General features: G+C 38.1%; 1 protein-coding gene across 3 annotated transcripts in view; it reads right to left on the minus strand.

Moving 5' to 3' along the window:
- The window catches only part of LOC100474025 (cell surface glycoprotein CD200 receptor 1), a 73,104-nt gene that overhangs the window by 18,747 nt on the left and 40,645 nt on the right, over positions 1-13,712 (minus strand). Inside the window, exon 1 of one of the 3 annotated variants that reach the window (XM_034658472.1) lies at positions 714-792. The exons of the other annotated variants lie outside the window; for them this stretch is intronic. Coding sequence (XP_034514363.1) covers positions 714-777 — 64 coding nt within the window. The 5' untranslated portion in view covers positions 778-792. Of the gene's footprint in view, positions 1-713; positions 793-13,712 lie in introns of those variants that run through there. 3 annotated transcript variants of the gene reach the window in all.

A 13,712-nucleotide genomic window follows, 5' to 3' on the forward strand; every position in this document is an offset into this window, starting at 1 on the left:
TACACATAATATGAAAATGTGGAAGCCGGTGTTTCTCAGAATCTTTTGGAACTTCTTCGGTATGATTGCAAGGAAACACAGAATGGATGTAGGTTTGTTTTCTCCTGCCTAAGACTGCTCTAATTTTAGTCACTCCACTCATTTGTTTTGGCTGTTCATGCTTTGTATGAAGTGTTCTGATGTGAGCATGAAATCCTTACTTAGAATAATTGTTTATCATTTATATATTCTTATGTTCTCTTAGCTTCATTTCCTGAAGCAATTTTTACTGGTTCATTTTTTGCCTCTATTTTAAAATTTAACAAACCCAAATAGAAACTTAGGGTTTCTTTCTTAGCCTGTGTGCTAGAAATATTAGAAATGGCAAGGAAGAAAAAAAACAATTATACATCAATAATTATAAGGTCCAAAAAATAAGAATTCAAGGAGACAATAAAAATACAAACCAAGAAACTGGAGGAAACATTGCGTTTTGTCTAGTCAGACAAGTTCCATTTCACTCCATACCAGGGCCCCCAGTATTACCCTGGACTCAGCTAGACAACTAGTCAGTGCACCATTGACATAAGGTAAATATGAAGGTTTGCTGGGTAACATACAAATGTATCACTAGAACAGATTAGAAAACATTTTATGAGTGGCTAAAGTACAACCTTGGCACTATTGAAATACAGCGTTACGTCTTGCTGAAAATGTCACAGCATCAGACTTACCAGACACCAGGATATTGACGGAGATCAGTACCCTCAAAGCTGAAGTCCTCCCCAGAGTATGCATTTGGAGTGGTTAGCCACCGAGTAGCCAAGGACAGGAAGTGTCACTGAGTTTTGTTGAGCGATAAACCAAAAAAGCTAATACATATGATTCATTGGTTCTCCCATAGTGCTGAAGTGACAAAATGAATTATATAGCAATTTATTTAGAAAGCATTTTGGGAACATAAATTACATATGGCAAAATGGACAAATCTTTAGTGTACAGCTTGAGGAATTTTTACATATGTATGAATCCAGATAATCACCTCCAAAACCAAGGTAAGGCCATTTCCACTAATCAAAAAGTTTCCTTCTTGCTCGTTCTCCATCAATAGGCCTTCTGCAGAGAGAAACACTACGCTGCCGTCTATCACCAGTTTGCCAGTTTTTGAACTCCATATAAATGAAACTGTTTACATAGTTCATTTTTGTAACACTGTGTAGTTGTTTTTTGGTCTGACCATGCCATAATTTATTAATCCATTTTGCCGTGGACTTGGATTTTTCAGTTCAAGAATAACACAAATGAAGCTTCTATGAGCATTGCTGTTTTGTACATATCTTTTGGTCTACTTATGCATTTAATAAGTATGTTAAACAAAATTCCTTGGTTGAGAATGTTATTAACGTAATGCCCTACTTGTGTTCATGGGGAAAAGTGGATGCACTTAAAATCCTGCCTGCAGGGGCGCCTGGGTGGCTCAGTTAGTTGAGCATCTGCCTTTGGCTCAGGTCACGATCCCCAGATCCTGGGGTAGAGCCCCATGTCGGGCTCCTTCATCAGTGGGGAGCCTGCTTCTTCCCCTCCATCTGCTCCTGCACTCTGTCTCTCTCTCAAACAAATAAATAAATCTTTAAAAAAAAATCCTTCCTGCCAAGATTGTGTGTGATGGCAGGGCTGTTGCGGTATTCCATGGGCAGCCTGGTAAAGGTGTACTGTGTCCCTTTGGAGATGAAGGCAAACTGAGAGGCAGTTGAGATAAACAGGGCATGAAGCATATTAGATGGTGTTACTAATTGTAATAATGTTGGCTATTGGGCATGTGGGCTGCAGCAATGGCATTAACATTGCAATAATCTACCATGAAGCACCATTCATTCTTTCCAGGTTTAAAAACAGGCAAATTGAGCTGTCCAATGGAGAAGCAGTGGGGATAATCACCTATTTATTAATTAGGTCTTACAGAATGTTTCAATCTATCAGGAGTGTTTAACTTACACTGAGCCATTTTAACTATTTTAATTGAAAGTCACCAGGTCCCATTTTGCCAAATTTAATTGATGACACAATTAATTAATTATTTAATTGACTTAGTCATTAAATTCATTTTTTATTACTTATTGTGTCAAAGTGCATATGCCTACTATTTTAGTCTGTTCAGGCTACTACCACAAAACACCATAGACTGAATGACTTATTATTGACAGAAATGTATTTCTCACAGTTTTAGAGGCTGGGAAGTCTAAAAGCAAAGCACCAGCACATTTGGTACTTGCTGAAGACCCGCTTTCTAGTTCATAGACCAGTTTTGCATTGCATCCTCACAGGTAGAAGAGATCAGCTAGCTCTCTGGGGTTTCTTGTCTAAGGGCATTCATCCCATGCATGAAGGCTCTGTCATTATGACCTAATCAGCTCCCAAAGGCCACACGTCCAATTACCGTCTTTTGGAGAAATTGGTTTCAATACATACATTTGGATGAGGGGGACACAAATATGCAGTCTACAAAAGACTGAAAACACAACTTAAGGCTGGACCCTGGGAAGTGTGGCTCAAGTGGCCTATTGATCCCATTGCCCTAAGGTGACTCCCACTTGGGCTAGTATTTAGCCAGTGGAGGTCAGCGATTTAGGACTGTTGTTTGTTTTTTCTTAATCTTCCAACGCCGAGAACATTTGGGTAAGGAGAGACATGGAAACCACCAGCAGACACAGCAGCAAGCTGCAAGGGTAAAGCTCATGCTTCCCAACAGGCAACAGTTCCTTCCCAAGCTCTTCTCCTGGTGGTTTGGAGTAAATCAGTAAGCCAAGAGCAGACCCCCAAGAAGCAATGCAAGAGTGAGCGGTCATGGCCATGCCTTCTTGCTCACAGTGCCAAACGTTTTATAAGATTGAAAGATTTTTTTGATGGTGGGACACAACAAATAACACTCAGAATAGATGAAAGGCAGACTCTCTGTGACAATTCCACATGAAAGAAGGCTGCCATACAGGGCCACACAGAGGATGAACTGGGTTCAGGGTAACAGTGAGAACTGTAGGGAGAAATTTATGTATGGCAGGTAGAGCAGAGTTCACTAGATTTCCTGAGTTCCATGCATTGGCTAATTTGCTCCTTTTTTAAAATTTTTATTATATCTAAATTCAATTAATTAACACAGAGTATATCATTAGTTTCAGAGGTAGAGTTCAGTTACTCATCCATTGCATATAACACGCAGTGCTCATACATCAAGTGCCCTCCTTAATGCTCATACCCAGTTACCCCAACACCCACCCACCTCCCCTCCAGCAACTCTCAGTTTGTGTCCTATGATTAAGAATCATTATGGTTTGTCTCCCTCTCTGATTTCATCTTATTTTATTTTTTTCTCTATTTCCCTATGTTCATCTGTTTTGTTTCTTAAATTCCACATGAGTGAAATCATGTGATAATTTTTCTTTCTCTGATTGACTTATTTCACTTAGCATAATATCCCCTAGCTTCAGATTTCATTTTCTTTGAGGAGTGAGTAATATTCCATTGTATATGTACACCACACTTTCTTTATCCATTCATCTGTCAATGGACATCAGGCCTCTTTCCATATTTTAGCTATTGTGGACATTGCTGCTATAAACATTGAGGTGCAGGTGCCCCTTCAGTTCACTATTTGTATCTTTGGGTAAATCCCTAGTAGTGCAATTGCTGGGTCATGGGGTAGCTCTATTTTCAACTTTTTGAGAAGACTCCATACTGTTTTCCACAGTGGCTGTACTAGCTTGCATTCCCTCCAACACTGTAAGAGGGTTCCCCTTTCGCCACATCCTGGCCAACATTTGTCATTTCCTGACTTGTTCATTTTAGCTATCCTGACTGGTGTGAGGTGGTATCTCTTTGTGGTTTTGATTTGTTTTTCCTTGATAACAAGTGATGTTGAACATTTTTTCATGTGTCCTTGGACCATTTGTATGTCTTCCTTAGAGAAATATCTGTTCATGTCTTCTGCCCATTTCTTGACTGAATTATTTGCTTTTTGGGTGTTGAGTTTGATAAGTTCTTTATAGACCTTGGATACTAGCCCTTTATCTGATAAGACATTTGCAAATATCTTCTCCCATTCTGTACATTGTCTTTTGTTTTTGTCTACTGTTTCCTTTGCTGTGCAAAAGATTTTTATCTTGTTGAATTGGCTAATTTGAATAATTTCATGGGCTCCAGGGCACAGGGGCTGTCCCTAGTTGTCTGGTGTTGGTCCTGGGGCAATTAGGGCAGGTGCATGGTGGCCCAGAGTGGGAATCCTAACAGGGAAGTAGTTGAGAGGTGGGCTTAATCAAGTGCTTAAGAAGGGGAACTAACTGGTTTCTAGCCAAGGCCTTGAAACTAAATAAAAACAGCATTTAAAAAAACTCTGTCAAATAGATCTCAGAAAGAACCAACCCTGCTGACATCATGATCTTGGACTTCTAGCCTTCAAAACTGTGACAGTAAAAACAATGTAAAGAAGCCATCACCACTACCAAGTTCCAGGGGATTTTCATCCTAAAAGGAAACTCAGTACCTATAAGCACTCAACCCATAGCCACCGGCAATCACTAATCTGCTTTCTGTCTGTATGTATATGCCTATTCTAGATACTTCAGATAAATGGAATCATACAGTATGTGGCATTTTGTGTCTAGCTTTGTTCATGTACCATAGTGTTGTAAAGGTTTATCCACGGTGTGGCATGTATCAGTACTTCTTTTCTTTTCATGGCTCAATAATAGTCCATTGTATGGATATACCACCTTTGTGTATACACCCAACAACTTGTGAGCTTTTGCAGTTTCCTACTTTAGCTATTGTGAATAGTGCTGCTATGAACATTAGTATACAAGTGTTTGTTTGAACACCTGTTTTCAGTTCTCTTGGCTATGTACCTACAAGTGAAATTGCTGACCTATGTGTAATTTTACATTTAATTTACTATGCACTTGCCAAATTGTTGTTCATCATGACTACGCCATTGTACATTTCTACTAACAATACATGAAAGTTCCAACTCCTCCACGTACTTGCCCACAGTTGTTATTTTCATTATTATAAGCCACCCTAGTTAGTGTGAAGTGGTATCTCGTTGTAGTTTGGATTTGCATTTTTCTAATAACAAATAACATTGACCATCTTATCATGTGTTTATTGGGTATTTGTAAATCTTCCTTGTGAAAAAGCCTGTTCAAGTCTTTCATCCAATTTTTAATTGGGTTGTTGGATTTTGGTTAGTAAAATTTTTTTAATATATTTTAGATACTTGAATCTTATCAGATATATCATTTGCGATTATTTTTTTCACATTCTATGGGCTGTTTTTCACTCTTGGTAATGTGCTATGATACACAAAACTTTGTACACAAAATCTGTTAATTTTGATGAACTCTAATTTTTCTAGGTTTTCTTTGGTGCTTGTGTTCTTGATGCCATATCTAAAAATCATTGCCAAATCTAATGGCAGTGAAGACATTTCTCTTCTAAGAGTTTGAACATTTTACCAATCATACTTAAGACTTTGATCTATTTGGGGTTAGTTTTTAAATATGGTGTCAGATAAAGACCCACCTTCTTTTGCAGGTGATGATCTAGTTTGTTCACTTGTTGAAGAGACAATTCTTACCCCCAGTGAATGGTCTTGGCACTTTTCCTGAAAATTAATGAGCCATAAATGTGTGGTTTTATTTGTGGACTCCAAATTCTTTTGCATTGGTCTGCATACCTATGCTTTGGCCAGTACCAATATGTTTGGTTGTTACAGCTTTGTAAGAAGTTTTAAAATTAGAAATGTTAGTTCTCCAACTTTATCTTTATTTTTCAATGTTGTTTTGATTATTCAGGGTGTCTTAAAATTCCACATGAATTTGAGGACTTTCAATTTTGGCCCCCCCAAAAAAGCCATTGGGATTTTGATAGGGATTGTATTGAATATGGAGATCTCTCTGAGGAATATTGCCATTTTATCAATACTGTCTTTAATTCATGAATATAGGATATCTTTCCATTTATTTATATTTTTTTATTCTTTTAGCAATGTTTTACAGTTTTCAGTGCATGTTTTGCTACTCCTTGGTTAAATTTATTCTTCAGTATCTTATTCTTTTTAATGCTATTGTAAATTTAACAGCTTTCTTAATTTCCCTTTCAGGTTATTCATTGCTAATTTCTGCATGTTGATTTTGATTTTGTATCCTAGAACTTTGTTATTTGTTTATTAACCCTAATTATATTGGGGGGTGGGAGTTGATAGTATGCTTAGGAATTTCTATATAAGATCATGTCATATGTGAAGAGATAGTACTAGGTCTCCCTCTGCAATTTGGATACCTCTCATTTCTTTTCCTTGTGTAATTGCTCTGGCTAGAACTTCTGGTCTGATGTTGAATAGAAGTAGCAAAAGTGGGCATTCTGTCTTGTTCTTGATCTTAGGGGGAAAGCTTGCAGGTTTTCACCGGTGAAGACGACGGTTATTGATCTTCTCTCCCTTCTTGGAACTTATTTTGTTGCACCTTATGAGTTTTGGTGTATTGTGTTTCCATTCTCACTTGCTTTCAGATACTTTTTTATTTCTCTTTGATTTCTTCTTTTACCCGTTAGTGGTTCTGGAGTGTTTAATTTCCAGATATTTGTGAGTTTTCAATTTTACTCTTGTTATCAATTTCTAGTTTTATACCACTGTGTTTGGAAATATAGTTGGTATAAGATAGTTGGTATAAACAAACCTCTTAAATTTGATAAGACTTGTTTTTAACTTGTGATCTATCCTGGATAATATTCTATGTGCAGTTGAAAAGAATGTCTATTCTGCTGTTGCTGAATGAAGTGTTGTGTATATTCTGTAAGGTCCATTCGGTCCTTAGTACAATTCAGTGTTTCTTTTTAATTTCTGAAGTAGGGTATTAAAGTCCCTTACAATGATTGTATTGCTGTATTTCAGATCTGTTACTATTAACTAAATATATTTAGATTTTCCAATACTGCGGGCATATACATTTACAAATGTTATATTCTCTGGAGGAACTGACCCCTTTATCATGATATAATGACCATCTTTTGCTCTTGTCAAGGGTTGACTTAAAATCTATTTTGTTTGATATAAGCATAGTTACCCTTGCCTCCTTTGGTTTCTATTTGTGTAGAATACTTTCTCCCATCTCATCACATCTATGTGTATCCTGAAAACTGAAGTGAGTCTCATAGGCAGCATAGAGTTAGATTTTGTTTTTTTATCCATTCAGCTACTCTCTGTCTTTAGTTTGGAGAACTTGATCCATTTATATTTAAAATAATTATTGAAAAGTTAGGACTTAATATGGTACTTCTATTGTTTTCTAGCTGTTTTGTAGATCCTTCATATCTTTCTTCTTCTCTTGCAGTTTTGCTTTGTGATTTGATGACTTTCCATAATGGTATACTTTGTGAACTTTCTCTATATCTAGTAGAGGTTTTTCCTTTGTGGTTACCACTAGGTTTATATAACACATAGTTATAGCAGTCTCCTTTTTTTAGATTTTTTTTTAAATTCAATTTAGTTAACACATAGTGTATTATTAGTTTCAAAGGTACAATTTAGTGATTCATCAGTTGTATATAACACCCAGTGCTAATTACATCAAGTGCCCTCCGTAATACCCATCCCTCAATTATCCCATTCCCCCACCTCCCCTTCAGCAACCCTCAGTTTGTTTCCTATAGTTAAGAGTCTCTTATGTTTCACCTCTCTCTGTTTTCATCTTATTAAATTTTCCTTCCCTTCCCCTGTGTTCACCTGTTTTGCTTCTTAAACTCCCCATATGAATGAAATCATATGGTATTTGTCTTTCTGTGACTAACTTATTTCACTTAGTATAATACCCTCTAGTTCCATCCATGTCACTACAAATGGCATCACATGCCAGTCAGAACGGCTAAAATTAACAAGTAAGGAAACAACAGATGTTGGTGAGGATGAGGAGAAAGGGGAACTCTCTTACACTGTTGGTGGGAATGGAAACTGGTGCAGCCACTCTGGAAAACAGTGTGGAGTTTCCTCAAAAAGTTAAAAATAGAACTACCCTACAACCCAGCAATTGCACTATTAAGTATTTATCCAAAAGACATGAAAAGGGGCACGTGCACTCCAATATTTATAGCAGCAATGTCTACAATTTATAGCAGCCAATATATGGAAAAAGCCCAGATGTCCATTGACAGATGAATGGATAAAGAAGATGTGATATAGATAGCAATCTATTTTAAGCTGATGACAACTTAACCTCATTTACATAAAAACTCTACCCTTTTACTGCTCCCCTTTTCTGTTTTTGATGTCACAATTTACATCTTTTTATATTGCAATATCCATTAACATATTGTCAAAGCTATAGTTATTTTTAATGCTTTCTTCTGTTCATTTTTATGCTACAGTTAAGTGATTTACACACCAGTGATAGAGTAGTCTGAATTTGACTATATACTTATCATTGCCAAAGCGTTTTATACTTTTACATATCTTCATATTACTAATAACTGATTGCTGAAAAATTAGATCTAATGTAGGAAATGGATCTAATATAGGATCTCATTTTTGCTCTATTTAGAACTTCTAGTTCTGGTAACATTGTTCATTACGTACTCTGAAAAAAATCTATAGTTCAAAACACCATAAATCAGGGCTGAAACATGAATAAATTTTTAATGCTTAACTGAGCTCACAAGTAATCAAGGTGAACTGCTGGAATCAAAAGTGAAAGGCTGCAAATATGAACTGGAAAGATTGGGATAACCAAAAACTATTAGGAGTGGTGTTAGGAACCTAGATGCTGGGGTTTTAAGAGCCATTTAGGGAACAAAAGGATATTGGACACTGGCAAAGCAGGAAGTAGAAACTGAGATTCCCCTCCAATGAATAAAGCCAGGATAAAGTTTAAATAAATTATTATCTGAAAACAAAGAAGAGGAAATTACTTATCATACCCTTTTTCTTATTTTAATAAGAAAATGGAAAGTTTTCCACCATGAATGGGTTAACACACTGCCCTCACATGGGTCTAGGGGTTGAATTTATATTGCTTGTGTTATCTAAGAAACTCTAATCTCAGAAATTAAAATATAGTGTCCCTTATCTTAGTAGCAATCTTAGGAACAGCAAATCTTTGGAAGAAACCCCTCCTTCAAGAATCCAGATTCTACATGATACCCAAAGACACAGATTACTTAAATATGAGTTCACAATCCAAAATTTAAACAAAAAGAACATCAAGGCAAATATCCACAGTGGGAAATGACATAAAAAAGAAAGTAAAGAGATCTACAAAAAGATACGTGTTATAACAATCAAATAAGTTTATAGAATATATAGTTGACATATTTATAGAATAATTATTTTAACATATTTATAGAACAATTATTTTTATATGTTTATAAAGATTCAAAATGATATTCAAACCAAAAAAGAAATTTAAAGGAACTGAATAGAGCTTACAGAATGAAATTTAATACTGTTAAAAGTTAAAATGCCATGAACAGACCAAACAGATTAGACACAAGTGAGGAAAAATTTGTGGTCTCTAAGTGAAAAATAAAAAATCACAGAAAATACCACACAGAGAGACAAAGATATAGAAACGCTGAAATATATGTTGAGTCATGGAAGATAGAGATGTCTTCATTATAGTTCTGCAAGAAGAGAATAGATAAAATGATGAAATCTACTCTTAAAAGAAATAATAACTGAAATTTTTGCAGTATTAAATTAAAACAGAATCCTCAAATTTTGGATACACAGCAAATCCGAAACCATGAAATAAAAATAAAATGAAATACTACCCAAAATGAAATCCATATTTAGATGCTCAGCAGTGAAACTACAAAACACTGATGACAAAGGGATGATCTAAAAAGCCATCAGGAAGAAAAGAGAGATTACTTACCAGGGAATAACACTTGTACTGACAGTGGAATTCTTAACAACAGTGATGAAGGCCAAAATTCATCGAATATCCTCAAAGTGCTGAAGGAAAGTAACTGTTTAGATTTACTTATCCAGAAAAACATATTTTTTTACAAATGAGGAGAAAATAAAGACCTCTTCCCTAGACAAACAAAAACTGACAGCTTATTACCAACAAATACAGACCTCACTACATAGACTCTGGAAAAAACTTGAAATTAAGGAAGAGAAGAAGGAAAGTGATATCAAAAGGAAGGTCTAAGTTTTAGAAAGAAATGCTGAACAAACAAAATTGTTAAATACATGAACAAACTTTTATAAACCATTATAGTAATATCTAGTTTGGAGAATGTTTTTTTAAAAAATGTAAAATTTCAAAATTAGATAACATAACTCCTAGATGGAAGATTAAGTAATTGAAGTAAAAATGTCCTAAGATATTTTAATTCTTTACGTAAGATAATATTGATTAACTCTAGGTTTTAAGCATATATATTGAAGGGGAATCTCAAAAGAATAGAAATGGAGTATGTAATTTCCAGTACAATAAAAAATAGAAATTTTAATGCTATGTAAAGTCTAAAGGGAAGGGGGAAAGAATAAGCACAGGAAAATCAGGAAAAAATAAAGTATAATATATTAATATTTAAATATTATACCAAATATTTAAATATTATATCAAAGATATAAACATAACAATAAATATTAAAACTGTCATAATTTTTGAACCCAGATAATATGATATATAATAAAAGACCTACCTAAAATACACACAACAGTGAGAAGGTACTTAATACCACTAAACTGTATACTTAAAAGTAGCTAAAATGGTCATTTTATGCTATGTATATTTACAAAATTTTTTAAATTATTAGGCACTCAAAGAAACAGGAAAATGCAATCCACAATGAGGAAAGAAGACATTCACTTAAAACCAGCTCAAAACTGACAGAGATGAAAGATAGAGTGGACAAGGACACTAAAAGTCATTACAATATTACTATCATCTATATATTCCAAAGGTTAATTCAAGATATGGAAGGCATTAAATAAGACCCAAATCAGATTTCTAAAGATGAATGCTACAATATGTGAGGTAAAAATTATACTGAATAGAATTAACAGGAGATGACACTTTGCAAAAGAAACAAATTATTCACCTTGAAAATAAAAATCATGCTAAAGAGAGAGAGAGAAAAGAATGGAGTATCAGTGAAATATGGACCAATTTCAAGAGGCCTGATTACATATATAAATTTACAGTCACCAAAAGACAGAAGAGAAAAAAGACAGAAAAAAAATTTTGAGGAAAGAGCAAAACAACTTTTTGATAAATAGTACAAAACTACAAATCCAAGAAACTCAAAGAATCCCAGGCGCAAAAAAATATGAAGAAAACTGCACCAAAGCACACAGTAATCAAATTGCTCAAAAACCAGTGGTAAAGAAAAATCCTCAAAAGCAGCTAGAGAAAAAAAGACACACAGGAAGAATGTTAAGAATGATCATAGATTTTTCATAGGAAGCAATGCAAATGAGACAATAGAGAACATTTCAGAGTACTAAAAGTAAAAATCCTGTCATCTAGAATGCTATGTGCAGCAAATTTAAGTTTTAAAAAGGGAGGCAAAATAGACTTTGGGGAACAGAGAAAAGCTGAAATAATTTGTTATCTGATGACCCACACTGCAAGAAATTTTCAAGAGAATTCTTCAGGCAGAAGGGAAATGATACCAGCTAGAAACATGGATCTACACAAGGGAATGAAGACACGGGATGTGGTAACTTGATGGCAAATATGTAAGATTGCCTTCAGTATTTAAACATCTTTAAAAGATAACTGACTGATAAAACAGTTATATCTTTTGAGTATTTAATATTTAAAAATAAAATACAGAATTAAAATAAAGAAGTATTTTAAAACTGTTTAAATCACAAAATTAGGTTAGTTAAATTCAGTTAGGCATGTTTACTATGTAACATAACATTAATACCATAGGTGAAGTTAGAGCATGACACAATAACACAAATGTGGGGAGGAAGAAATGGAAGTTTACTATTGCAAGATGTTTATACCATATGTGAAGCACCATAAAAAGATAGAATGTATTCAGTTAAAGGATCTGTACTAAAGATCTTATAACAACCAAAAAATAACAACAACAAAGAGTTGTAATTAATAAGGATGTAACATAATATCATAAAAATTAGTAAATTCTCCAAGTGGTAAAAGGGAAAAAGGGAAAGAACACAAGAAATAAAATATGGGGGTCGGAGGAGGTTAAGATGGCGGAGGAGTAGGGGACCCCTTTTTCAGCCGGTCCCCTGAGTTGAGCTGGATAGGTACCACCAGCAGGAACATCCACGGAATCAGCCTGAGACGCAGGAAGATACATCTGGATCTCTACAAATGAACATCTCCAGCGCTGAGTATTGAGGTACGAAGCGGGGAGCCGTGAAACCTGGCACAGATATCGGAAGCTAAACAGAAGGGGGAGGGAGCCGCCGTGTCAGGGCGCCGGGAAGCTGTAGCCACCTGCACGGGGGAGCGGACAGACCGTGGACCCACACGCTTGAGACAGCAGACTGAGAAGGGAGCTCCGGGAGCTCTGGGAGCTCCGGGAGCGCACGCGGGATGGCTGGCGGTTGGCGGGCCACCTGCACAGGGGAGCAGGCGGACACGCGGACGGCACCCGCGAGACAGCAGACTTAGAACGCGAGCTCCAGGAGCACGCGCGCAGGGCGGCTGGCAGGCCACCTGCACCGGGGAGCGGGCGGACCGAGGACCCGCACTCTGGAAACAGCAGACTGAGTCCGTGAGCCGGGAGCGTGCTCCACCAAGCATCTCACAGAGCTCCGGAGCTCCGGTGTGCTCACTGGATCGAGGCTGAGACCGGGAGCTCCGGGAGCGTCCGCGGGGCGGCTGGCGGCTGGAGGGCCACCTGCACGGGGGAGCAGGCGGACTCGCGGTCAGCACCCGTGAGACACCAGACTGAGACGGGGAGCTCCGGGAGCCCGCGCGGGGCGGCTGGCGGCGGGCGGGGTTGGAAACACAAAGGACAGAGACGTGCCGGCCCTGGAAGTGAGGGCTGGGACGCCGGGTGTGGGGCGCACAGCCCGGGATGCTGCNCTCCACCAAGCATCTCACAGAGCTCCGGAGCTCCGGTGTGCTCACTGGATCGAGGCTGAGACCGGGAGCTCCGGGAGCGTCCGCGGGGCGGCTGGCGGCTGGAGGGCCACCTGCACGGGGGAGCAGGCGGACTCGCGGTCAGCACCCGTGAGACACCAGACTGAGACGGGGAGCTCCGGGAGCCCGCGCGGGGCGGCTGGCGGCGGGCGGGGTTGGAAACACAAAGGACAGAGACGTGCCGGCCCTGGAAGTGAGGGCTGGGACGCCGGGTGTGGGGCGCACAGCCCGGGATGCTGCAGGGTTGAGCAGCACCAACAGAAACAGAGTTAAAGTGGCCAGAACATCAGTGGAGAACGATCCGCGATCCCTCTGTTCTGAGACAGAGGCTGAATTTCAGCCGCTGCTGCTCTCTCAGAAGAGGCATAGCAAACCGCCAGGGAAAGCCGCCAGAGAACAAAAGCCCGGAAATACCGGCTCACAGGGTGCCCATCCCCATCCCCCCTCGCAAGGGACACAGAGACTCTACCCAAACAGGGTTTTCTGATGTACCGGCAGGTAGGCCCCTCCCCAGAAGGCAGGCTGAAAAATCAAGAAGCCCACAACCCGGAGCGCCTGAGTGGCGCAGTCACCAAGCACCTGTCTTCGGATTAGGGTGTGATCACAACG

This window comes from Ailuropoda melanoleuca, chromosome 1 (genome assembly GCF_002007445.2).
Source record: "Ailuropoda melanoleuca isolate Jingjing chromosome 1, ASM200744v2, whole genome shotgun sequence".
NCBI lineage: Eukaryota > Metazoa > Chordata > Mammalia > Carnivora > Ursidae > Ailuropoda > Ailuropoda melanoleuca.